Here is a 27,672-nt window from a genome sequence, read left to right as displayed (position 1 = left end):
GAGATCCCAACTGGACATTAGAAGAAAGTTTTTCACTATGAGAACAGTGGGACATTGGAATAATCTCCCCAGGGAAGTGGTGGATTCCCCAACACTGGACACTTTTCAGGCTCAGCTCGACAGGGTGCTGGGCCATCTCATCTAAACAGTGTTCCTACCTAGAAAGGTTGGGGCAGATGAACCTTGAGGTCCCTTCCAGCCTGGCATTCTGTGCTTGATCCTATGTAGCTGCACATGGCAGATGAAGCCCCTTTCTGGGGGGGTCCACTTTGTTTCACTTATTTTCCTGTTAAAAATTATCCCCACCCATATACACAGCCTCTGGACATGCAGTGTGCAAAATGACTCATGACCTGTGGGTCTGAAGATGTGGTTACCTTTTGGTGCACTCACCATGCAGTGGATGACACACACGTTTTTGGGGTTCTGCTGTAGCCAGTTGTGCATGTTCTTGCAGACAGCGTAGAGGTTGTGCAGACTGGGGGCTTGTCGTACTGGCCAGCTACATTCAGAGACCTACAGGGTGAACAAAACACAGCTCATAAGAGCACTGAGCATGTCATGCTCTGACAAATGCTTTCTGCCAAGAAACTTCTTCTCTTTAACAACCTGGAGTTCTGTGCTTGAGACCTACTGCATCTCTTCTCATGCATCATTCCACTCAGTGACTTCCATGAAGTATAAGAAGACAAGCAAAAAGTTTTGTTCTCTCAGTTCAATAACATCATGTTGATGTATTGTCAGAAATGTACATTCCCAGTCAGATTATCTTGAGGAGCTTTTCCTACCACTCCAGTCCTGCAGCAGCACAATGATTTCTGCTCTAAAGCCTTTGTACAGCTTGCCCCTAAAACCCGTGGCTCTGATTTGCAAAGGACACTGAGCATCTGTTGTTCTCAGTCATTTTGTGTTATAGGATTTTCAGGCCCTATTTTGCAGATATTAGACTGATGAAAGGGAAACTTCTGTTAAAAAAAAAAAAGTCATGTCTGAGCAAGTATGGTTAAGATATGAGCCAGGAAAAGGAACCACTTCTTAAAGCCTGGAAACCCAAGAGTCTTAAAGTATGTCTAGTTACTATTTATCAATGAGATACTTCTGAGTCGTAACACTTCTCCCAAGAACAGCCCCAGCAGCCTCAAACAGCACATCAAATAACCCTCTGCAGACACTGCTGGTGCAGCTGGCTTTAATTGAAATAGCTTTTCTTTAAAAAAAAAAAAAGAAAAAAAAAGACATTTCTGGCTAAAATAAATTTAAAGAAGAAATTTCATGAGGCTGGTCCTCAGACAAAGAATTGGTTCTTTCTGTCTCAGCTGGCATTTGGATGCTGGTTAAGGAGAATGGGAGCAGGAAGGAGATGGTTTGCCCAGATGTTCTTAAATAGCCATATGATTTCCATACCATTCCATCTCTCAGAGGAAGTGCTCCAGGTTCCATACTTGTATTTAAGGTTCCTACACACACACCTGCACAACATCTTACAGCAGAACAGGCATCCTGACTCAAACTGGAGAAGTACCAAGCTGTTTTTTGTCTCAAACAACAGCTCCAAGGACACCCAGAGAATAGAAAGGTAGGGCAAGGAGGAAGCACAACCAAACCCAGCACATCCACCCCACTGGAGCTGGCAGACCTCCCTGTAACATTTGGGAGATTTTTGTGATCTAACATCTAATTAGATATTTGTCTAATGGCTTTTTAAAGTCATGGCAATTTTTCATCTCCACAACACCCTGAAGTTCAGTTTTGCGTTGGAGAAGTGACCCAACCAGACAACCCATGGTCCAGCTTTGGCTGGCAGGCAACAACCATTCCCTGTTTATCCTCCCTGCAGCATTACCCTCATCCCTCATCTTGTCTCGAGAGCAGTAGTTTAACTCCTTGCTCCTGTTTTATACACTTGGTTTTCCTTTGCCACTACCTTTTCTGTGTCTTTTCAGGAAGGGCCAAGGGGGCACAGAGCACCCAAAGGGTCACCATGTGGTAACCCCCAGTGCAGGATTGGCCAGGGTTAACTTTCTGTTCCACAGACCTGGCAGGGTGTGCACTACTGCAGCTCCAGGCCACTGCAAAACCTGAATACCAGGCCAATAACAAACATTCATTCAGTTCTTTAGCAGAGCCAGAGTATTCATGCCATATATGACATATTTTATATGATCAATTATTTTGTATTATCACGCCCATTATTTTATATCCAGGAGAAGTCTTCTTTTCCTCCCAACCCCAAATACTTTTTCTGCAGGCTTCTGGAGGCACAAGATCCACTTGCAGTTAGATCACTAAAACACAGTTCTGATTCCAAGTGGCTGCTAGAATTAATATGACCAGTGACCCTTTCATGGGCAATCTTCTGAACAGACCCCATGACAACACTGTCAAGCATCTGGAAAGACCTTTATCACTTAACAAATAAATAATACACATTTCCCAGCAGTCCATAATTACATATTTACTTTCTCTATAATTACACATCTGCCTGCTGGATTGCAATTAGGAAATTAAATATGCACTATGTAGCATTTATTTCAAACATAAGCTCACCACCACTCCTGAAAGACAACCTTGCAGAAAAGCAACAGGAATTCTTCTAGAGCTTCAGAATTAAGCACTTGTTTTACTTGAGAGTAGGGCAGCAACAGCCAAGAATGTGACCCAGCAGCAACTTTGAAGTTTGATTTGTTTAACTCATGAGTTTTGTGTTTTCAAACTGCTCATGCATCCTCCAGCAGCCATGAGCTCCCCTCTCCTGCTGGGGCAGGGAGCAGAACAGAACACAACCAGATCTGAGCAGCAGGTTTTAGTGGTCACAGACCTCTCTCCTCTCTTGAGGAGCACTTGGGGCATTGTGCCCTGCACAGTCACATCAGGGCAGGAAAAGGGCCCAGCAGGACACGAACTGTCACCTTCCTCCAGTGCCACTATGCAAAGTCACCTACTTTGATCTTAAGGGAAAAAAAAAAAGATAGGAATTGAAAAGCCTTTCACTTCAAAGAACAGGTGTGCCTCAACACCTCAGCTCAGCTAGAATCTTCATCCAGAAAATGCTCTTAATGTAATTTGCCCTCCATTATAGTATTAGGGTTTTTTTCCAATATATATGAAGTTCAAACTCATTGTTAGAATTTTCATGTTTTACCTGACCTGATGTGTTCTGTTCTGCACATTTCATTTTCCTGAAAAACACTTCCATCATTTAGCTCATAACCTATAATAAGTACAGTATTTTAATAAAAGGCTCATCATTTTCTTCCTCTGTGTGTGTCCAGGCAGTAGCTTACAAAGCTCCTTGTCATACCTTGAGAGCAACAAAGTCACCTGTCAAGCTGCTGGGTGGGGTGGGAAATAAAGCACAGGGGATGGAGGATTCATGGCCAGGTCAAGCAATACACCAACAGATGTTTAGTGCTGGGCTTACAAAAGTGAATCTGCCTGTCTCCTCCCACCAAGAGCAGAACTGATGCACCAGAACCAAGTGAGGCTGGAGATTCAGAGCCCTTGATACCTTTTAATTAGTCTTTCCTGTTCATTTACTCCTATTTGAGGTCATGGCTGGTTACTGGTTGCCCCTGAGAAATGTGCTTCAAGTGTGAGTGATTCCTGGGTGAGGAAAGCAACTGCAGAAGATAGATTCAGCTATACCTCAAATTAAAATGAAATTGGGTTCATCCAGCATGAGATTCACTTTCCCTGACTGAGGAGAGGCCTGGCACCTGCTGCTGCCTTCCTCATCAAAGGCAACAAAAAATAAGAGATTTTAACAGAAATTATCAGTCCCTCGTGGGAGGCAGAAAAAACAGGAAGGTTTCTGAAAGATTAGATCTAATCTTGCATTTCAACTGCAGTGTTTCATAGAGAGGTCCCCTAAAAGCCATGAATGAACCAGAGCCTTGCAATGCTCCCATATGCTGTTCTGGTTTTAAAGGAACAAACTGGGGCAGCAAGTGGAGGTGGGGCTTGAAAGTCATACACTAGTGGAGGAGCCAAAATGCCCCTTCAATCCAGTTTCCAGCCCAGTGCTTTGCCTGCTGAAGGCTCCTGCTTGATTAAAGCACAACCGAGGGATTGTTCAACAGGAAGATAATCTACCTTCTTTTTTTGGTAACTTCATTGAAAGCTTTTGTTTTACTCCTCACTTGTTTGCAGCAGCTTCTAACAGCTCTGCAGGAGCCCAGAGCAGCAAAGGCTCAACTCAGTGCAAGGCCACAGGCTCCCAACACAGCATCATGCCCTGAACTTTCCAGCTCTTTAACCCCCATGGTCCCAGGGGGATCAGTTAAAACCCAGAAACAACCACAGCAGCTTAGAGACTCCTGCAATTCCTTTCTCATCTTCTTACGTTCTGCCATGCTCGGGATGGACTGAAGCAGGGCCTTGGTGCCCCTTTTTCCCCAAGAAGTTCCACTCCCTGCCCTTGTTAACCTCTGAGAGGACACTCACCCGGTTGTGAAACTTGGCGCTGCGATAGGACTTGGGTGACAAGTTGAAGACAGTGTAGTGGTCAGGATGCCTGGAATCCAGGAAGGTGCGGACATCCTCGATGTGGTTCCTGAAGCCCAGCTCCACGCCTTCAGCCGGAAAAGACATCACTGCAAAGGTGAGGAGAAGCAGGGCTGAGCCTGCACCCTCACGTGTGTATGGCCTCCTGGACCCTGGGCTTATTTATCCAACAAACAGCACTTACCTATGATTCTTGAGGTAATGTAGGAAATATCCAGCTCTCCCTTGGTGTAACTAGAAGACAAAGTAGGAGACAGACGTCGTGCACATGTTTATAGAAGACATCTCATTCCAGGAACCAAGAGAAGAGTATTTTCCCCCACCTAGATCTGCTTTTGACAGGAGGAAAAATTATTTGTGAATTGGTTCTTTGGACTTTCTTTCTGCCTTCAGAAGAGGGCACAAATAGCTTCCTGCAGCCAGTGACCCAGCCTGCCTTCTACACACACAACTAACTGGATGCAGAAGCTTGTAAAAAAGGTCCCTTTTGTCATTAATTTTCAGTGCCAGTTTTCAGGGGAAATCTCTAGCAGTTTGCCACTTTGCAGATCCCTCAAAGCCTCTGAGGTCTCACCTGAATTAAGTGTCTTTGATTGATTGTAGCCCCATACGGCTCAGAGGCAGGTAGAGTGCCAAGCACAGGGTCAACCCCAGCAGAGGTCACCAAAGCTAAGTCACCTTGGCTCTTTCTCCTCCTTGAAAGGTGGCTACAGCCAAGGGAACAGTTACACAGGCAAAAAGACACAGCAAGGTGAAGGCACAGAACATGAGAATTTTAATTGACAAAATCTTTTAGTGGTGGCTGAGTAGGAGAACCCCACATGGGACAATGAAGGAGTTGGAGACCAAATGCTCCACTGCCCCTGGATGTTGATGCTCTCTTACTGTGAAGCTCAGCTTTTTTTGTTGTTGTTTTCCTGCTTCCGTGAGGCCAGAAATACCGATTATGAGACAGAATCAAAGAAGTCACTGGTGATTTTCACCTCCTCCCTCCTTTAGGGAGGCAGTTGAGCTGGGCTAGTGCAGAGGGCAGCTCAGACCAGTACTTTGCAGCTGGTGGTTTCACCTGCATTAGGCACCTTGAGCTGTACTGTACCTGGCAACAGACTGCATGACCTTTGAAGATGTATCTTTCAGGGTGTCCTTCAGGTTATCCTTCAAATTGCTGAAGAGTCTCCCAGCTCCTCCTTTGACCATATCCAACAATCCTCCCCCATAGCCAGACTCCATGTCTGGTGATGAGGCACCTTCAAGTACAACAAAACCAAAGCCAACATCACTTATCTGGGACAAACCCCCAGAGCCAACAAACACCCACAGCTCCACTCAGACCAAATGCATTCACGTGTGCTGCCACATGTCATGGACAGGGTAAAAGTAGTTTTAAAGTCCTGATTTTCCAGAGATGAGAGCTGGCACCCTCTTGCTGGCTGAGCACAGAGCCCAGCATGGACTCTCAGCATTGTATGCAGGTTGACAGGTTTGTATCCATACAGCATGGACAACCTCTCAACACAACCCAAAGCAAGATCAGCTCTTCAGCATGCAGATAATTCACTGATCATAACCAAGACCAAATCACCAACCACCTCCAAGGGGTAAGAGAAAGGCACTAGCAAATACAACAGCTCTTCAGTGGTGCTGTGACAGCAGCCAGCTTGACTGCAGCTGGACAGCTCAAGGTTTTTAATGAATATCCATTTCTATGGATATAGGAGAAGTCATCAGAGGGATCTGAAGTCACTTAAGAGCCCAGATAGATTTGCTTGCGTGGAAGAAGATAAAAGTTTGGGGTTTGTTGAGATAAGAAGGAAGTTCAGGAATTAAACTTTCCAGCTCAGCAAATTGCTAAGGCTAAAGCAGAGCAAGGCTGACCTCCTTAGGAAGCTTCTCCTTCACAGCTTGAAATGGTACCAAGCTGCAAAGTCAATAAGAGGCTAACACAGACCAAGAGTCATTTAAAATGTTAGCTTGCTGGACTGTGATGTGGCCTGACACCTTGAGTATCTGCATTTGGCAATTATAATAGAATAACTTTTCCATCATCTTAACCAAGAATGGGTTTGTTGCACAGAAACACGGAATGGTGGGGGTTGGAAGGGACCTCTGGAGATCAAGTCCAACCCCACTGCCAGAGCAGGACCACCACAGAATGCAGGGCAGGTCACTCAGAAACACATCCAGACAGGTCTCGAAAGTCTCCAGAGAAGGAGACTCCACAGCCTCTCTGGGCAGCCTGTCTCAGTGCTTCATCACCCTCACAGTAAAGAAGTTCTTCCTCGTGTTGAGGTGGAACTTCCTGTGCTCTAGTTTGCACCTGTTGCCCCTCATCCTAACACAGGGCATGACTGAAAAGAGATTGGCTCTTCCTTCTTGCCACCCACCCTTCAGATATTTGCAAACATGAATAGGACCCCCTCTCATCCTTCTCATCTGCAGAATAAACAGCCCCAGGTCTCTCAGCCTTTCCTTATCAGACAGGTGTTCCAGTCCCTTCATCATCCTCATAGCCTCCTTTGGACCTTAAGTAAATCCCTGACCCTCTTGAACTGGGGAGCCCAGAACTGGACACAATACTCCAGGTGGGGTCTCACTAGGGCAGAGAAGAGGGAGAGGAGCCTTCCTTATTCCAGCAGTGCTGCATTCATCATGTCAGCTGTTCTCACAGAAGCTGAGTATCATCAATTGGATGTAGACTTGAGTAAATATGGGTTTGGGTTATTGCAGAGTGGAGCTGTTAGACACAAACCTAATAAAATTATATTTTAACTGCCTATTAACTACAAATTAAGCCCTTGACTACTTAAAACTAGCTTTGTGTTCACTAGGCCTCAACTATTTTGATCTTAATGAACTTTAACTTCTTTAATTATACATATGCTACCTCATTATGTCAGATTAGTCCAAACCCTCTAGCACAGCAAACTAAGCAACAAGCAACCCCAGTCAATGCACACCACATGCTCAGGTAGCCTCATAATCTGTGTGGCATCATTATAACACAATGACAAAAGGCCCCATTTTGTTTTAAAATGAAATGCCCAGGGCACATGACAGCCCCTCCATCCCACTAGGAACTGCACCTCCTGGCACATAGTTGCTTATTCCACAGCCAAAACCAAAACCAACACTCTCAGGCCCAACACAAGCTCCAAAAGCATCATCTGCTACAGCAGAAACAGGAGCTCACAAGCTTGTGTGCCTAGAAATAGTTAGCTGCAAGTGAGCAGCCCAAGTCTCATTAGGGACAATTAGTCTCAATGTAGATGAGATGCAGCTTGTTCCTGACATGGCAGGAATTCCTTATTAACCCAGTTCTTGGAGATTCCCCAAAAGGCTCAATGTGCTTCAGAGCCACACTTCTGACCTGTGCTTGTGGCAAGGGTTCCAAAGGGATCCCCTGCTCATGGCAGCCTTCCCATTTCCTAACCAAGGAACTTGTAACGTAGCAGTTCTATGAAGTGTGCCTAAGATCCATGGGGTGGCTCTTCCCAAACAGCCCTGTTAGGTGATGGACACCAGGATCTCCTCACTGAACTGCTCCAAGTCAACAGAGCAGAGTGAAAAAGAGACAGCTTCATCCATTGGGTTGACAAGGTGGAGACTGTGTTTGTTCTGGATGAAAGAACTTGCTCCAAGACTGCTCTGCATTCAAAGCAAACCTCCAGCAGCCACCAAATCAAGGGACAACCTGCCACAACTCCTCACAAAACTAAAATGCATCCTATGGCAGCATTCCCAACACAGTCTGTTCCCATCAGCCAAAGGGTGGGATTTCACTGGACAGGTTACAGCTGAGGGAGCCTCTGCTGACAGCACCAGCCTTGTGCCAGCAGGACAGAAGCTGGAGAGGACAGAAATGGGAATTAAAGCACTGAAGCTCACTCTTTGCTTTCTAGCTGATTTTACAGAGCATTAGGAAAAGGATCTTCAGCGCAGAAGGAGAAATTCTCCCATGGCAGAGAGACTGCCAAGACAGATGTCCCACCATGGTGGATGCACAGCTTCAGAGGAGAATGCTGTGATCACCAGGTAAGTGCAGAAGGATGCACTTCTGTAGAGGAATGGCTGAGTATGGCTCCTCTGCCTGCTGGCCCACCATCATCTGCTGGCCAAAGCAACATTAAGTGCTTCAGCAGGACAGCTTTGGGGTGGTGGGGGCTTAGGGAGAGACTCAGACTCATCACTACTGTCTAAGGGCATCTGCCTCCCCTTAGTAGAGCAAAAACATCAAAGTGCATGGATTAGCCAGACTTGGAAAAGTCTCTTCTGCACATGAACAGAGAAGAAACCATGACATGTCCAGAAGGGAAATACCTCCCTCCTTAGGTACCCCCACAAAGGACCACTCACTTCAACACCTTTTATTACAGTCCTACAAGTAGCATTTACACTTGGTCTCAAAAGTAAAGGCACTTAAACCAGATCAGCTTTAAAAACTGGGGGTTTGGGGCCAGAAGTGGGTGAAGGAAGCAGGTGCAACCCTCAGTGGTGGGGACACCATCCACCACCACCACCTGCAGCTGGAGGTCTCACAGGGCACCACGGCAGGGCCAGCAGCAGAGGGTACCACACTACCACCAGCTGATGGAGATGCTCACAGGTTGGAACAAGCAAGAAATGCCCAATTTGGAAGCTTGCCCTGCAAGGTCTGCACATTATGATCCTCATTCACCCAGGGGGGCCTTGAGCACAGGCCACCCCCCCCAGGCAACCCACAAACCCTACAAACCACAGGGTATGAATTCCAGCTCTCCAGAGGATTAGGAGGGAAATGAGCAGACATTTAAAAGGCATTTAAGACTGTGTCAGTCAGCACATTTATGCTGATGAAGCAATACTTATCCTGAGAGCAGGGAGGTGAAAGCAAGACATCTAGAAATGGAGGAGCAGGCCGTGGAGTACTGTGTTTCTTAGGTTACTTAGCAAGAGTAAACAGACCCTTTTTGCCTGAAAAGGGCAGACAAAAAGCAGACATGAAGCCCTTGGAAAGGAAGGAGGTTCACCTCAGTTTGCCCAGACTCCATGTAATCCTGTCTTCAATGTCAAACTATTCTTGTTGTGTTTTGTTTTGTGTGGGTTTTTTTTTTCTTTTTTTGCTCAGCTACTGCCTGGGCTTGTTTTGGAGATGGAACAAGGAAAGAACTAATCCTTCCCTGTTCCTCACCATGCTTCTTCTCTAGAAGGGCAGTAAAGCCTTTCCCTCCCATCCTCCCTTACAAAGAGGTTAGTTTGGGTCTATTAAAATGCTCCTCTCAATTCTCCTTCTATGGCACCATGAGAGCCTGACACTTTGATGAGAAAAAACTTGTTAGCTCCTGCATACATGTGCCAAATCCCACATATCAGAACATTTTAACTACTCACTGCAGCTTTCTCCCTCCCCACAAAGTATTTATGGGGAGAGAAGGGTTGTTTGCTGGTTCTACCCCTCCAGACTATGACCAGGGGAGCAAACAACTGGGGGGGACCAGCCTTGGCAGAAAGGGCCCTTTGAAAGCTCCCTGAACCGAAAGAAGTCAAGCTGCTGTTGTTGTGACTTCAGCAACAAAGCCCAAATTGTTTTTTCAAGGAACATTCAGGGGGAAAAAATGATACTATTTGTGCTTCTGCCTCCCCCCCCACACCCCCCAGCCCTGCCAGCCAGTGGAGGAACGACCACGGCTCACGCACCTCCCGCACACAGCTCTCCTGGCAAAGCCTGGCACTATTTCTCCCTGGCAGAGCCTGGATTTGATTTCACCCCAGCAAAGCTTGGACACTGTTCCACCCCAGCATGAAGGGATATAAAGCCAGGCTGCTGTGGGCCTATCCTTGAGTTTATGGGCTTCGCCTCAGCCTTGCACAAGAGCCCATGTGGTGCCTGAAGGGGAGGAGGAGCAGGCCTGGTGCAGGCATCCCTGCCACATCATTAGAGCATCCTCCCATAGGAACATCACGTATGGAGGGGTATGTTGTTCAGCCTGGAGAAGAGAAGGCTCTGGGAGACCTTAGAGCACCTTCCAGTGCCTGAAGGTGCTCCAGGAAAGCTGGGGGGGATTTTTGACAAGGGCAGTAAGCAATGGGACAAGGGGGAATGGCTTTCAACTGGAAGAGGGGAGTTTTAGGTGAGACACTGGAAAGAAATTCTTCACTGTGAGGGTGCTGAGACCCTGGCCCAGGCTGCCCAGGGAAGCTGTGGCTGCCCCATCCTTGGCAGTGTTGAAGGGCAGGTTGGATGGGGCTTGGAGCAAGCCAGTGCTAGGACGTGTCCCTGCCCATGCCAGGGGGTTGGCATTACATGATCTTCAAGGTCCCTTCACACCCCAACCAGTCTCAGATTCTGTGATTCTATATGTGCAAAACAGACAGACTGACCCAGGCAGAGCAACATCCCCACATCCCTGGGCACCCTCAGCATTCCCAGCTCCTGCCACTCCCTGCACTGAGCCCATCTTCCATGCTCAGCACTTTGTCTTCCAGGGGATTGCAAATCAATTTTCAGACATTACTGACAGAGCTGAACCTCCTGTTTCAGGGCAGGGGGAGGATGGCAGGGACTTCTAAATGAAAGTCTCCTCTGCATCCAGTGATGATCGATAGCGTTTAGATCTGAGAGCTTCCCTTGTCAACTCCATTTTAAGAGCACCATATCCTCCCTGCCTGCTGCTCCCAGCTTTCTTCTGGACAGCTGAGCTTTAGCCCAGTTAAGCAACGACTCTAAACCATCTATGCTGTCATTGCACTTACAGCCTCTCTTAGATCAGACGTAGCTCAAGTGTCACAGTCACATCAACTGCTTAACAGGCACCAAGGAGGCATTTGCAAAGGGGCTGGGGAGAAGTCAGCAGCAAGAGGCAGCTAAAAAGGGGGCATGTGCAGGAAAGGAGGGTGCTTCTACCTGTAAAAATTACTTTGAAAGTTCCTCAGACACACAGACCCTGAAGGCTTATTTCCCCCCCCCTTTTTTTTTTTTGTTTTTGCTACCAGTCTCTCCTGTCCCCTCCTCCCCCACTGTCCCAGATTCCTGGTCAAATCAGATTCCCTACAAGGCTGAGCACAAATCAAGTGCTATTCTGTAAAAATAAGCAGCAAAACCCCCATCCAGGCCTCTTGCCTGGGATAGAAATTGCCTCAGGACCCAAGAACTGCTGCCTGCCCAAGAACTTCTGGCCAGCTTAACCTCCAACCAAAGGGTCACCCTGTGCTTCTCACTCCCCAGAGCTATGAGCATCCTCTTCAGGTGCCCTTAGGCTGGGAAAGTAAAGCCATTAGAAGCTTAAAAAGGGCACATATACTGGAGACACTGGGACAAAGGAGAAACTGAGAAGCTAGTAAAGGAGCTGCTGTGAATAGGGGTAGGTTTGGGTTTCCACCTTAAGGAGTCACTGGCACAGGGAGATTTCACTGCATTCCTGCAGCACTGCCTTTCTCCTCCAGTACTGCTCTGAGGACAGGAAAACCTGCATTCCTCCTCCTAACAGAAGGGTCCCTGCCCTCCTTAGGGAAGCACTGGGAGCCACTGACTACACACTGGAAGGTAGAGCAGCTCAACAGCTTCATTTTGTGCTTTTCTCTGCTAAAATGCTGAAACTAATATTGTATGAGCCCAAGGCTTTTTATCTGCAAGTTCATTTGAGACTGCTGAAACATAAACTTCATGGAAAAGTGAAAAATTAAGGCATTTCTGCTTTTGCTTGAGACATGGTAACTAAAAATGATGCTTGCACCATCAACTATGCAAGAGGACTTCCACAAAGAGGGGGTTTGCTTCCTTTTTTATAAGAGTGGTGATGGTGAAGGGGAGTAAAAAAATCCCCCCAGTAATATGCCAAATTTGTTTCATTTGTTACTTATTTTCCCTTGTTACTAGTGAACATGTGAGGCTGGAAAACTGAACTACTACCATGAAATTGGCCTTCAAAGCTGACTGACATTCTCTCTGCTTCTCCTCCCTGTCAAAACAACAAAAAAGAAAAAGGCAGTGCTGCCAACACCAAAGCATTTGAGTGTCCAAAAAACACCAAGGGAACAAAAGAGCGATTAAACTGGACCTCCCTGCTTGAAAATGCAGCTAGAAGGGAATACAAAACATCGTTGTCAGCCACAGTCTTTGTCCCCATGCCAGTGACACGGAGATGTCTCTCTCCTGACTCAGTGGAAAGGAATCACCAGAGTCCAAGAGATTATGTTTGCAAGTGTAAGGCAGTTCAAGAATCTCAGCTTCACCACTGGCCATTTACTTAAACCGCTTTTCTTTTGCAGCAGCTCTGCCCGAGGAGGCACGTAGCACAAGCAAGTCCATCCCCTGAGTGTTTAAAAGCTGTTTTGTAGATCAGCTAGTTTATAAACACCACAGAAGAGCACAAGAAGTGTTTTTTCCCCTTTGTAATATATATCCTTGCTGTTGCTTTTATCTCATTTCCAACCTCTTTTTCTTTCAAGGCACAGCCAGCTGCTAAGGAAGCACTAGTGGATGCCCCAGCATAAAAGTAAATGAATTGCTTCTTTCCTGCCTGTTTCTCATCTTGGGAGCACCTCCAGAGACTTAGAAACACAGACACAAAAGGAGCACTGCATGGATGGTCTTCTTGGAATTTGTTTTCTGAACTGGCAGTGCTTGGTGTTCTGCCAGCTTCAGCTCAAGTCTCCCCTCCCCTCCATCCTCAGACCTCCAGCCCAAGCCCAGCACACTTCCTGGAGGAAATGCCAGGTAGCTGGAATGTATCAGTCCCATTAGTTATGTGCTAGGATCCTGTTACTACATGGCATCCAGCCTATTCCAGAGGAGTTGCTTAACACACAACATCAGGAGCTGCACACACAACTTTAATGCCCACCTGAGGCATCACAGGATTTAAGAATCCCTGTCTGGACAGACCCCACTGCAAGATTTAAGCCACACACTGACCAACGTTTCATCCTGGGTGGTTGAAGCCTGGCAAAGTTTAAAGCAACTGAAGGCAAGGTCATCACCTGAGCACCTTCAGACACCAGCAGCAACTGATATGGCTGCCCTACCTGAAACAAAGTTTCTGCTCTTGGCTCCTTTGAGCTGAACCCCACTGGGGCTAAACCCAACACTGATGCACTCAGCATCTGTGGGCAGCAGTTTCCATCTCGTCTGCCTGTGAGCACACAGGTACCCCCAGGTGACACTTCAAGCAACTTCAGTTGTCACCACTTCAGTGAAGCAGCTCATGTCACTGCTCCTCCACCTGGCATGAGTGATGGTGCCAAAAGAATTTTGAACCACCTAAACCAAGAAAGATTTACCATTCCCAGAAACTCTGGAAACCTTCTTTTCACTGTCTCAGCCACTAGACACAGCCTGGCCAGACCCTCCCTCCCAGCACCTGCAGCCCCAGCACAAAGCCATGTAGGGTCTGAGAGACCCTCAGGAGCCCCCCTGGACCAGACCAGCTCCCTTTCCAGCCATGGACAGATCCTGCCATCCAGCAGCAATCCTCTCCCACACACCCCCTGCTCTTCTTTCCTGCCTTTTTTCCCTTTTTTCTGTGGACACTAAACTGTACCAGTGCAAAACCAAAATTAACCAATCATCATAAGCACTCACAGCTTACAGCAAAGCTGTAGCCACTGCTTGTTTTAAGCAGCTGCTGCTGAGATTGCAAGCCCCCAATTAAGAGATGATACTTCAAGATTTAAGACTTTGAATTAGTTTCAAAAAAAAAATTAATAGAAAAACCCAACAGGGACCCACTTGCTCAACTCATGTGAATTAATATCCCTGCAGTAATAGCAAACAGAGCCACAGCAGCCAAACCAACAGCAACTCACCCCAGAATTGCCAGCACTTGGCCTTCAGCACAAACCCTCACCCCTCTGACTCCTGTAATTGCTGAGTATCAATCCAAACCCACATTTTCTGAAGAGCAAAGGCCGTTTTCCTGTGCCCAGCGTGCCCTGCCCTGGCACAGTGATGCTTTAATACACAAAGAAAAGGAAGGCTTGATTCTCCAGCTATTTAACTTCATCATGGATGGTATTTGACAGCACCCAGAGACGTTGGCAGTGACCCTGCCAGAAAAACCGAGGCTCACACTTTGCTGCCCCACGTCCCAAATTGCCTGGTGACAATTGTGCACCTCAGGACTGTTTCACTCCTCAACTGCAAACAGCCATTTTGATGGCTCAGGCAGCAGCTGTTCTGCCACACGTGAAACTATTTAAAACCAGCAATAAATTGAAATAAAAACTGACACATAGGGGAGCTCAGAGCTGTGGGAAGTGCATTAGGAGTGCTGGTTTGGCCAGGGTACCTCAATATGCTCTACCACTGCCTATCTGGGGAATTTAGACTTTAGCATCATCACTGGGAGGAGTCTCAAATATTTATAATATTAATATAATCTTGATTTTTTAAAAAACAAAAAAAAACACACAAAAAAATAAAACCACACAGAAAGTGGATGACGGGTTTTGGTTTTTTCTTGCCCTTACTAAGCCACAACCCCAGCCACCTTGTTTTCCTATCTTTCTCTTACACTGCTCCCTAATTCCTACCCCATAACCATCCATCTTCACCCTGCATTGAAGATAAATCACATCTCCCACAATTCACCTGCAGCTTCAATTACTGAATCATGAGAAATCACAGGCACACCTGAAGGATGGATACAGCTCTCTAAGCTTTTAGAATTTCATTCTTGGCAAGGAAAAAGTGTCTTTGCAATGAGCTGATAAAAATCAGGCATTTATCAGCATAAAGTGCTCGAATGACCAAGACACAAGTGTGGACTCTGGGTTTAGAAGAGAAATCAAACACACAAAAATCAAACAAAAATGAACTAAAGGAGCAAATTCTGCTTAACACAGATCTCTTAACCATCAGCTTCCAAATCCCAGAGGCTGCACCTGACCAAGCCCAAGTGTTTTAAGGGGAGAACATCCCAGAAACTGATAGAGGGCATTAATACAATTAATGCTCTGGGATGTAATTAGTAGCTGAATAGCTGAAATGGCCGAATACTGCACAAAACCTGTAAATCAAGGTATTCTCTCGCTAGCCATGAGAGCACTTTCACCTCTCCCCTGGGCAGGGAGCTGACTGGCTTGGAGAAATCGAACAGGGTGATTGCAATAGCAGCACTGGAATAATAGCCCGGGCTGAGGCAAGACAAAAGCCAGGGCTCCGGAGGAGCTGCCGCAGGCTCCCACGCCCGGCTGGAGACCAGTGCCACCTCCCCCTGCACTAATGCCTTCGCTGCTTAAAGTGCTAGGAAACTCTTCCAGATAATTGCTTTATCAACACATATGAAGCTGCCTGCAACCTCTAGCTGGCATGTGCCGATGTGAGAATCCAAATAACTCACCCAGCAGCCTGCTGTAAGGATCTACTGACACATACTGTGGCTATGAGCAACTGGAGCACAGACATCACAGCAGCAAATTCAAACACGTTTCTGAAATCCAGGACTAAGAAGAAGTTTAAAACCCAAAGCCAGGCCCCAAAAGAACTCCTGAAAACAAATTCAAGTGGCAAGAGGGGAGGAGAAAATAGGACTCTTATTAGAGCAGAGAAAATATGGAAAAAACACCAAGGTGAGACACTCCCCACCCAGGTCCAGACTGGGTCATCAGGGTTTTTTCTCCCCACCCAGGTCCAGGCATGGCTCCCTTGGGGGATTTTCCCCTTGAGAAGAGGTCACCACATTCAAACAAAGATAGTGTATTTTGCATCCTTGCTGTCTTGGGCTCACCCCTTTCTTTAGTGGAACAGTTCAGGCATGGCTGCAAGATCCCTCCACTGTAATGGGCAGACATTAAATGTGATCCCCTACAATCAAACAGATATTTCCCTGCACAAGTTTGAGCTTTAAAAGTTCCCTGCAAAGGCTGTAGATGGTTGTGGTGGGCACATCTAACCAAGCAGAACCAGGCCCAGTTTGTTCTCAGAGATCACTTAAAAGCCAGCAGATGAGCACTCTCGATTACTGGTGATCCAGGCAAATGTGAACCTGTGATTTGGAGGTGAAGAGCTCTCTATCCCATTACTAGCCATAAAGACCATCTGGTCCCCTACGCCCTGATTAAAAAAAAAAAAAGAAGGTGCAGGCAGCACATCATCTCTCAGAATTAATCCAACTCAGTTTGAGGAGGGATGCTTAGAGGAGGGGAAAAAAAAAAGTAATGAAGATTCCATAAAATAAATCAGCTGGGGAAAGATCCCAAAACACTCCATCCATTTTAGCTTCAGAACAACCTTTTCCTCTCTGGGGCTGAAATCAGGAGATGACTGTGAGGTCCCCCTGTGCTGGGCACTGCTGAGGCTGCACCTCGAGTCCTGGGGGCAGGTCAGGGCCCCTCAGGACAAGCAGGACATGGAGGGGCTGGAGCGTGTCCAGAGAAGGGCAAGGGAGCTGGGGAAGGGGCTGGAGCACAAGTCCTAGAGGAGCAGCTGAGGGAGCTGGGGGGTGTCCAGCCTGGAGACCAGGAGGTGAGGGGAGACCTGCTGGCTCTGCAGCTCCTGAGAGGAGGTTGGAGCCAGGGGGGTCGGGCTCTGCTCCCCAGGAACAAGGGATGGGACAAGAGGAAATGGCCTCAAGTTGTGCCAGGGGAGGCTGAGGTTGGATCTTGGGAACAGTTTCTGCATGGAAAGGGTTGTCAGGCCCTGGCCCAGGCTGCCCAGGGCAGGGGGGGAGTCCCCATCCCTGGAGGGATCTCCAAGCCGTGTGGATGTGGTGCTGAGGGACGCGGGGCAGGGCTGGCCTGGGCAGGGCTGGGGGAGCAGTTGGACCTGATGGTCTGAAAGCTCTTCCCCATCCCGACCGATTCCATCACAACTCAGCGGGCACCCGCTCCCGCCTGCGCCTTGCCTTCCCCCCGCTGAGACAAAAGGGCTCCTATTGTCCCCGGGTCCCCCCAGCCCCCCGCTGCTGACGTCACCACGGCCCCCCATGACGTAGCAGACCCCCCATCACGTCACGCCCCGGCGCCGCCCCTACCTGAGCTGTCCATGGTGCTGCCGCCCTCGCTCCGCGCCTGCTGCGGCTGCCGCGCCGGGCTCCGGCCGCTCGCCCCCGGGGCCGCCGCGCCGGCCACCGCCGGCTTCTCAGCGCTGCTGTCCACCAGCTGCAAAGATTCGTAGCCATCACTGCCTGGCTTTTTCCGGTAGCTCCCGAGCAGGCTCATGGGTGAAGCGGGCGGAGAAGCTCGCTCTGACGCCGTGGGCAGGAGGGGAAGAGAAGGGCTCCGGCCGCCCCGAGGGGAGGGGATGGGCGGGAGGAGGCGGCACCGGGGGGCGGCCGCCCCCTCCCCGCGTTCCCGGTGCCGCCTCCTCCCGCCTCTCCGGGGCCCGGAAGCAATCGCTGAAGCCGCCGAGCTGGTTGGATTTCATCCCCTCCCCGCTAGAAGCATCTTCCAATTAATGGAGTGCTAAGGTGCTGGAAGGGCTGCAGCGACCGTGTGCCCTGCCCCTCCCCAGCCATCTGCCGCTGGCAATTAGTTAGCAAAAAAACTGTTGGATCATCAGCGTTTCCTTCTCCAAGGCTATTATTCCTGCTTTCTGGCAAACGCATCCCGCTCCCAGAAGAAATCCATCAGCTCGGAGGCTTGCCCGGCAGCGTGAAGAGGTTCTAGAAGTAATCGTCAGCACTAAGATCACACCAGTGAAAAGGTGCATTCCATGGGAACGGGCCAAGGTCACTGAGAGATGGGCTGACACGGCCACTCCTGGGGTCTAACAGAGGAAGGAAGGCACAGCAGTTCTGCACTGAGCCTCCAAAAGCCTAGAGAGCATCTCCGGTTCAGTGTAACACCCTGTCTGGCCACGGGCAAGGAACCAGAGGGGTCCCCAGCCACAGTGCTGTGTCCTGGCAGGCAACATGGGATGCATCATCCCATCCCAGACTGGTTTGGGTCAGAAGGGACCTTCAAGATCATCTAGTTCCAACCCCCCTGCATGGGCAGGGACACCTCCCACCAGACCAGGTTGCTCCAAGTCCCATCCAACCTGCCCTTCAACACTGCCAGGGATGGGGCAGCCAATGTCTCACCAAACCTCCCAAGCCCCAGCTGCTGGCTCAAAACTGGTGGCATCCAGCTGAAGAAGTGCTACCACCAACTGCTAAGCCGTGTTTGTTGTTAGGTTTCACCAATCTATTTTTAGCTGTTCACATGCAAACAGACTTCAGACCAAGACAAAGCATGTCCTTGAACAACTGATGAGCCATCCCTTGCCTTGCAGGCACAGCTAGCAGATCATCATTTCATTTTACACAGAACAGAGGAGCTGGGGGATGCTCCAAAGGAAATGAATTTCTCTTGTAAATGAATTTCTTGTCAATTTAAGGAAAAACAGAAGCCAAGAGAAGCCATAGCACCCAGACAGAAGTATGCCTTCAGTCCCTTGTGGGAAGGACACAGAGTATTCTGCTTAGAAAAACAGTGTGGGCTTGCTTCTAGATGACATCAATAAGCACTTCTGTAACCACAACCAGACCTTGAAACATTACTGACACTTGGCTGGAACTTTCCTGCTTAACACTCCAGGGCAGTGGGCACCTGGTACAGCCACAGCTTGTCCTGGGCTGTTGTTTATAGAACTCTGGCAGTTTCATATTCCAGTGCAGACAAGGTACATCTGTGACCCAGAATTGTCTCAGAAAAAGCCAAGAAGATTTACAAGCAGCAAACCAAAATGAACTAACCTGACATAAACAGTTTGCAGTGGTGACAGCTTAGACTTGGGGTTAGAGTTGTGTAATGTGTGTATTTTCTACCCCCTCGTGCCTGGGCTCTGAACACACCAGTCTGTGCAGAGCAATACCAAGATTGCACTGCTTGCCTGTGTGGATTCCCCTCCCTCTTGGCACATTTGCAGCAACTTCATCATGAAAAATTAAAAGCACAGGTATTTTAACATCTGTTCAGCTCTCCTAGCCAACCCAGGGTACAGCCATTCCTGTGCTCTGGGGTAAAAATGGGACATTTAGGGAGTGTCAAGGCAAATTTACATTTATTTTGCTTGCTCAGCTAACTGCCCGTACATTAAAAAAAAACCAAACAGGGTGAAGGGGGCAGGTTAAGGCTGTGAAACACTCCCATGGGTCCTCAAGCACACTGGCACTGGAGGCAACTGCAGTCTGACAGGGAAAAAGCTGGGGAACCTGGCAGAACACAACGTATCCTTCATCTTAAACTGTTTAAACTGCCTCCTGTGGTCTGCAGCCTGCTCTGCTGCCTTTCTCCATCAATTTGGGAAGCGCAGCTTAGACAGAACTTCATATTCTAAACCCAGAAGTCATCTCTCTCACCCGTGAGCAGCACTAGGCAGTAAAAGGCAAGCCCTGCTGAAAATGTTCTCATGGAGAAAGCTTACAAAAGCAAGAGGAGAGAGGCACTCCAGAAGGAATTCCATCTCACCCCTCTCCAAGTATCAGAGGAGGTCCAGAATTTATGCTTCCCCAACCACAGCTCTATTGCTGCTGCCCACTGGAGCCTCATGGCATATTTTTGGCTCAGCATCTCACAGAATCATTTGGGGTGGAAAAGACCTTTCAGATCATCCAGTCCAGCCATTCCCCCAGCCCTGCCAAGGCCACCACTGCCCCATGTCCCTCAGCACCACATCTACAGGGCTTTGAGACCCCTCCAGGGATGGGGACTCCACCCCCACCCTGGGCAGCCTGGGCCAGGGCCAGACAACCCTTTCCAGGAAGAAATTTCTCGTACTATCCAATCTAAACCTCCTCTGGACAACTTGAGGCCATTTCCTCTAATTCTATCTCTTGTTACTTGGGAGAAGAGACCAACTCCCCCTTGCTCCAGCCTCCTTTCAGGTAGCTGTAATTTCTACCCAGGGTTGACACCTCTCCTGTATCTGCAGCAGGCAGAGTACAGTTGTGCTTAGAAAGAGAAATTGTTTCTCCTTGTTGGATCCATTAATAATTAATTTATTTCCACATTTGCCCCAGAGTTTGGGGGATCATACCTTGCTTTCCTTTCGAGAAGCCCCAAAGTGGAAACACCTCCATACCCTGAAGCTCCAGCCTGGACAAAGAGGGTGCTGCAAAACAGCAGTTCAGGCAGGGAGTGGAAACAGAGCAGCCTCTCCAGGAGATCTTGGCTAGAGGAGGGAGGACAAAACAGACCTGAAACTCCCATCCTTGCTTCTAAGTTTTTCCACCTCTCCTCCAACTAGATGAGCAGTAAGGTGAAGTATTATACTCTGTATCTTCATGAACACATCCAAGCTGTGGAGCGCTGTGAGAACTACAAAAATAGCTCCAAAATTAATTTAATGTCTGGAGCAACACCTTTAAAACTCAACATATTTAACATTTTTCCCATAGTTACTCCACTGTGAGCAGTCATCCCTCCCTGCACAAAGTGCTTCTGCAGGAAGTCCCAACCCAGGTGTCTGGACAAGGGGTAAGAAGGAGGGAAGCACCAGCTATGCCACATGGTATGGACAGGAAACACTGCCTGAAGACAATGCTTGGGTTGTTAAAAAGAATAAGACTTGCTCCATCAGCTTTCATATTTCCATTTTCACACAGCTGCACAGGTCAGCTCCTTCCCCCTGCAGCCCCAGCTATAATCATGTCTTTCCTCTTGCCTGTCTCCTCACACATACATGCACCTCATTCCTTGCAGCGGGACAAGACCATCAAAATAGACTCCAGGGAATTAACATTTTTGCCTTTTCCCTCTTCAAAGCACTCAAATCCTGATCAAATAACCTTCATTTGCACTCTCCTGAATTTGGGCTACCTCAACACTCCTAGAACAAGTCCTCTATAAAATGGACTTTCAAAAAACCCCACAAAACCAGCACGAGCTCTTTAGCTCTCCTTACCTTCCTTGAAGCCTCTACAGGAGCACCTGTGATGTTCAGCAGGATTATGGTCTGGAGAACCCTTTAGCAACCCAGCAACGCCCCCAGTCACCTTATCAAGGATGTGAGCTGAGCTATGAACCATCCTGCCAGCAGAGGGGCTTAACTACCTGTATAAAATTAGTTTGATAAACTTTTGATGGGCTGAAAAAGTAACCACCACCACCTTTTTGTGGTTTAGCACCCAGACCTACAGCCCAGCCTGAGCTGTACACAGTAGGCAGCAGGGTATTGCTGGAGATTTTGACACTTCATCTAGTTAATCACCAGAAGTTTGGAGTAGTACAGGCATCTTCCCGGCCCTAAAAATTAATTGGCTAGAGAACTGACTGCACTGCCAACTGTGTCCATCTCAGCATCTCACTTCCCCCCAGGAACCCAATATCCTGCTAAAAAAACCAGCCCAAATGTAACCCCTGCTCATTCCCAGCCACTCTGCTGAGCTGAGAGTCCCAGCTCAGCTCCTACCCCTGAGGAGAAGGGGTCACCCCGCTGCCCCCTGCCCAGCAGGCTCTCCCACCAGCACCTCCACCCCAGGGACTCAGGACCTCCACACCTGCCAGCATTTTATATAAAAAGCTGGTGGTTTAACCCAGGCTCAGTGAATCTGATTGAATTAATTACAGCCAGCAAGTTGCTGGGCTGGGCTAGGACCACCCGAGTTCCCACCAGTGAACAGTGCAGGTGAACTGGTAGAAGCAATGCTGCTTCTTTGTGGGTCATGACTGCCATCCATGAAGAGTATCTTGATTTTTCTGTTTTATTATTTTATTATTCTGTTTTATTTCTGTTTTATTTTTCTGGCCTGGCATGTTCAAACATAAACCAAAGATCTTAAAAAAAAATGAGCCCTCTAGTATCATTCCAATTAGCTCTGAGAAAGTGTTACTTCTTGATTGCATCTGCTGCTCTCCATTGATTGCACCTGCTGCTCTCCTTTCCACCCCCCTGATCTTGTCACCTCAGCGTGTTCCACTTCCCTCCTGCTGAAGGCTCAGTGCACTGAGGAGCAAAGGCAAAGCTTTGGTGGAAGCCAAAATGATTCCACCTCAGAAGGGGGTCACATGTTTTTTTGGTTTTGTTTGTTTGCTTAAAAAGACACCAATTCAGAAATCACAGCTAACTGAGATCATCAGGAGGCCGTGTGGTACCACTCTCCTTGCTTTCAGCTTGAAACCATTCTTCTTGTCCCATCTCTTCCTGCCCTTGTCCCAAGTCCCTCCCCAGCTTTCCTGGAGCTCCTTCAGGCACTGGAAGGTGCTCTAAGGTCTCCCTGGAGCCTTCTCTTCTCCAGGCTGAACACCCCAACTCTCCCAGCCTGTCTCCAGAGCAGAGCTGCTCCAGCCCTCCAAGCATCTTTATGATGAAGAGTCATTCTTTTTTACTTTGGGCCATCTGTGACCTGCATGGCAAGAATCTTGCCCTGTCATCTGGAGGCTCCATTCATCACTTGGGCAGTGCCATGGGCTAGCCAGAAGCATCCATCCCCATGCTCTGCTCTGGGAACAGGCACCTGGTGGCAAAACAGGGACAGGCTCTTGGCTCGGAGCCAGAAAGATGAGTTCAAAGAAGTATCTGGACTTGTTCTGAGGATTAATAAGTGGTGTTTGGACTGGAGTCAAGGGTGGCCGTGTGGTTCCTCTCTCTCTGTAAGTGGGAATAGTGTGTCCCTGCCTGGGCTTGCTGGAGAAATAAGGAGCTGTCACAGCATGCCTGTAGTGGTGGCAAAGAGAAGTGGTGATGGGTGGAAAAAGGGGGGTCAAATGAGCTAATCCTGATAGACAGGAAGTTCCAAACTGGCTGTTTCTGTCTTCTTCATCTCTAATGAAAGCAAACGTGGTCCTGAGAAAGTTTCAGGGTTGTTGTTAAGTGATAGACTCAACTGAACCTTCATCAGAGCCTTTGCTGTAGCAAAACCCACCTGCATTGACCCAACCCAGTGCCTCACTGGCAGCTGCTGCAGCTCCAGTAGATGTATTCTTCAGTGGATGGACACTGGAGAATATATCCATGAGCATTTGTCAAGAAACAGCCATAATTCCATCTCAGAGGTGCCCATGGTCCTTATCCAAGCCTCTGTAGAAGGAAACCCTTGTTGGCAGAGTCACTGATGGTAGGGAACACATCACAACCCCTCACACAAACACCTTCTTTCTGGTTGTAGGACCAAAACTTGAGTGTAATCATCCTGAGAACATCTGAGGAGCTTTGAGCAGGACAGTTTCCACTAGAAACCTCATCAAGGTAGCGCTCACCTTGCTTACCTGCCCAAGAATTGCAGCACACCAGCAAGTCTGCTTGGCATGATTTCATTTTCTGGTGACTTTGAGCAGGACTGAGACTTTGTTGTGGAGTATTCAAGGACTTGCCAGCTCCTCAGCAAGGCTGAGCTGTGGAGCTGCTTGCCAAAAGCTGGTGTAGATGCTAGAAATGTCCATGCTTCCCAAAGAAATATAGGGGAAAAACCAATCTCTAAGTGGTCGTTCAGCAGGAGTGTGTCACTGCTGGCTCAGGAAGTCCCCAGCCTGCAAACTGCTGGGAAATTGGAGGCTGGACAGCCATTGATACCATTCCTCAGGCCAAAATCAGATATTTAAGTAAAAATCAGGTATTTTGCTGCCTAACTGCTGTTCATTCATAATTTCCCCGTTCGCCATGAGACAAGTGGTTAAATACAGAGAAAAAATGTGGGCCCAGCCCTCCCAAAGCCTCCTGGTGAGCCTGGAAAATACACGTATGGCTGATCCCAGTCAGGATGAAAGGCACACGTTCAGGAGCATGCAAACATGAATGCATTAACCTGCATTAATTCGTGTTAATGATTTAATAATAATATCTTTGTGATAATAAATTAATTATCAGTCCACATGCATTAACTGAGCCAGAGGTGTGCCTGGAGTTGGTGCCTTGGAAAAAAAATGTCTGTTAAACCTGGCTGCTTGCAAGGAGTTCCAAAGCTGAATTCCTCAGCCCCTGCCCTTAGCATTCACAGCTGCAGCTTGCATGAGCACTTGCTTTGAAAACAACATAATGCCAGGATCTTTGCTTCTTTTAAACAGGTAGAAAAAAATCCAAAGTGTAATTCTGCATTTCTTTTCAGCAGGTTATTAAGTGGAAAAGGGCTGGTGGTTTAAAAAAAAAAAAAAGGAGGAGGGGGGGAAATAAAGGAGAAAAAAAATGATACAAGCAAGTGAGTCATCACTGGGTAACTTCAGCCACTGCTGCTGTGCTCAGGATCAGACTCCAGTAGGGAATCATGTCGTGAATACAGTCAGGTCCTTGCTCTCAGGGAGCTCTGACCAAGGACCCCTCAATGCAGGGAGACTTTCCATGAAGACAGAAGGGAAGTTAGAGCTGGCACAGGGGGAATGGATCAGGGGACAAGTATCCTCACTCTAAGCTTCAAAGTGGTGGTTTCTCTTGGATGGATATGTCAGTGAGGTTTGGTTGATGAAGGGTAGGAAGGTACAGATGGGTCTGATATCACAGAAGGGTTTGCCAGAAACCCCAGACACCCCCATTACAGCAGTTCCTGCAGACTGTGGTAGCATATTTGTAATGAAGACTCATAGGAAAAATTGTATTCTTGGAGTTTTGTTGTTCTGGCTGCTATGTAAAACAAGTCTGAGCTCACAGATCTCTGGATCCCTGATCACAGTATCTGTCTCTACCTGGGCAGAGACCTGGGCACAGGGATTGTAAGGGAATAAACTTCCCAAGTTTCCTGCATGGCAAAAAACTCCAGGGCCACAAGGATGATTAAAGGACTGGAGGGCCTGTGTTATGAGGAGAGGCTGAGAAGGCTGGGCTTGTTCAGCCTGGAGAAGGGAAGGCTCAGGGGAGACCTTATCACCATGTTCCAGTACTTAAAGGGTGGCTACCAAGATGGAGACTCCCTATTTACAAGGAGTCCCATGGAAAAAGACAAGAGGTTATGGAAACAAGTTGCTCCTGGGGAGAGTCCAGTTGGACACAAGAGGTAATTTTTTCCCCATGAGGACAGTCCAACATTGGAAGAGTCTCCCAAGGGAAGTGGTAGATTCCCCCACATTGGACAGTGTTAAGTCTCAGCTGGACAGGGTGCTGAGCCACCTCATATCAACTAGAGTAGGACCTAGAACAGTTGGACCAGATGATCCTTGAGGTCCCTTCCAACCTGGCAGTCTGTGATTCTATGCTTCTGTTGTTTCAGAGGATTTGGAGAAAATCCTGGCCCTCACCTCCCTCTCCCTGCTGGATTTCCTTCTGCACACCCAGTTTGTCTCCCTCTCTGCCTCCCAGACATGATTCAGGGATGTAAATTATTTCTGCTTACTGGAAAGAAGAACTTATTCAGGAGAAAGAAATCCATATGTTGTTTACAGTGCCTATCAGAATGGGGCCACTCGTGTCATGTAACCTACACTAAAAATACATAAAATATTATTTATTGCTTAGTATGAATAATGAAAAGTAATATTTAGAGCATTTTTATGTTGGGAATTTCCTATGTCTGCTTTATCCACCCCTGAAAAAAGCACCTATAGTCTCATTTTTATGGTGGAAAAAATACTGGGGAAAAAAATCCATGAGCCGTGAGCCTCGATAAACCCACTTTTTATCCCAAAACCTGGTTGGTACATCTGGGTACTAAACTCTCCCCCACTGCACTCCAGCAATTCCCTTTCCCACTTGGGCACCCCCCCCTGGAGTCACCACCATATTTTTACAGCAAAGCCAGGGCTGGATTTTAGCAAATCCTACCCCGGGGGGAAATAAATAAATAAATGAATAAATAAATTAAATAAATCCAGCTTTGAGGCAGGGCAGCGAGCAGGAGGCCCGGGGATTAGTCTGTAGCCGGGCAAAGCTGCCCGGGGGGGAGGGATTAGTCTGGTCAGCGATGAAACGCTGGAGCTGAAGGTACCCGGGAAAAAACACCGGACACTCAAGGACAAAAATGCGGTGCCTCTTTAAAGGCTGCGGGCGCTCCAAATGCTGCATCCATCAGCTGGGAGCGTCCCTGGGACCATAACCAAGGCGGCTGTGGCACGGCTGGCTAAATATAGTGCAGCCCGGGTTGCCTTCCCGCTGCCTGTGCTGGCTGAATTCTGGGTGCCAGGGGTTTCTTCTATTTATTGCTCCTTTTTTTTTTTTCCCCCCCCCCTCCTTTTTTTTTTTTCTCCTCACAGAGGAGGCAATGACTAAGAGAAATCCACGGTTGAAGGGCTACCAGAAGATGGAGGCCTTAGTGGAAATGCAGAAGGTGAATAAAGTCTCTAGTTTGGAGACGTGGGGGCTTGTCTAAAACATTTCTCCCCCTCCTCCCCCTCCTCCTCCTCTTTCTTTTCCTCCTCCTCCTCTCTGAGAGCTCTCAAAATAAGGCTACAGTAATGACAGCCACAAATACCTTAAACATTCCTGATTTCAAGCCCCAGTGATACTGTGGGGGATAAAGACCTACCTGCAGCAGCAGAGCCTTGGGGGTCCCTCTGGGCCCCCCCGTGCCCCCCAGCGGGGGCTGCCTCGGCAGGACCAAAGCGAATGCGCCGGTGGTTGCGTTTCCCTCCCTGATGTTTTGGTTGGTTTGTCTCTTTCCTGGCCCGCTGCGGGCTTTGGAAAGGGAATGCAGCTCTGTGTTTGCCTCAGCATAATCAACCGGGGGGGGGGTTTGAAGGTCAGCTTCACGGGGGATGCTCCGCCAGAGGCTGGGTGGATATCAGCGTTTCCCAGCAGCTTTTCCATCCTCACACAGAACCCGGGTTCCCCTGCCGGTGGGAAGCCCCGCTGTGTTCAGCCAGAAGCTACAGTCATTGTTTAAAGCCTGATAATCACTGCGTTTTCCTCCATCGAAGGCAACAGGCCCAAATTCTTTCGCAGCCCTTTCAAACTCACCCAGAACCTATTGGGGGGGGGGGGGCAAGAAGAGACGCTGCTGGGCGGGGAGCGCCCGAGCTGCCAGCGCCGGGGGCGGGGGGGTTAAACCCCAGGTACCCAGTGCCCGGTTCCAGCAGACGGGGAGAGGTGCTGCCCTGCCCAGGGAAGCAGTTCCCACTGCAACCCCTTCCCTCCAGCCCCTTATATAAGGAGGCTGGAAAGCAGGATCTTTATTTTATATATAAATATAAATATATATATATATATATAAAATATATATATTTTTTTTTTCCCCGCTTCATCCCTGCGGGATCCCGGTGATTACTCAGCACAAATTCCCCGTCAACAACATCATCCCCCCCGCTCATGGCCCCGCTTCTCCTTACCTGGGCTCTCAGCTCCGTGCATCCTCCTCCCGCTCGCCCGCCTCCCGCGGCAGAGGGACGGGCAGCCCGGCCGAGCTCCCGCTCCCG

General features: G+C 48.3%; 1 protein-coding gene across 3 annotated transcripts in view; it reads right to left on the bottom strand.

The window, feature by feature from the left end:
• The window catches only part of DNAJC6 (DnaJ heat shock protein family (Hsp40) member C6), a 44,535-nt gene extending 16,863 nt beyond the window's left edge, over nucleotides 1-27,672 (bottom strand). The window contains exons 1-5 of one of the 3 annotated variants that reach the window (XM_051625495.1): nucleotides 27,586-27,672; nucleotides 5,600-5,750; nucleotides 4,688-4,737; nucleotides 4,444-4,592; nucleotides 394-516 (exon numbers count right to left, since the gene is read on the bottom strand). In XM_051625495.1, coding sequence (XP_051481455.1) covers nucleotides 394-516; nucleotides 4,444-4,592; nucleotides 4,688-4,737; nucleotides 5,600-5,750; nucleotides 27,586-27,607 — 495 coding nt within the window. In that variant the 5' untranslated portion in view covers nucleotides 27,608-27,672. Of the gene's footprint in view, nucleotides 1-393; nucleotides 517-4,443; nucleotides 4,593-4,687; nucleotides 4,738-5,077; nucleotides 5,478-5,599; nucleotides 5,751-17,450; nucleotides 17,638-27,585 lie in introns of those variants that run through there. The other 2 variants (XM_051625494.1, XM_051625496.1) reach the window with 2 other exon arrangements.

The sequence above is a fragment of the Apus apus genome, chromosome 7 (genome assembly GCF_020740795.1).
Source record: "Apus apus isolate bApuApu2 chromosome 7, bApuApu2.pri.cur, whole genome shotgun sequence".
NCBI lineage: Eukaryota > Metazoa > Chordata > Aves > Apodiformes > Apodidae > Apus > Apus apus.
This window is presented reverse-complemented; position numbering and strand designations above follow the sequence as displayed.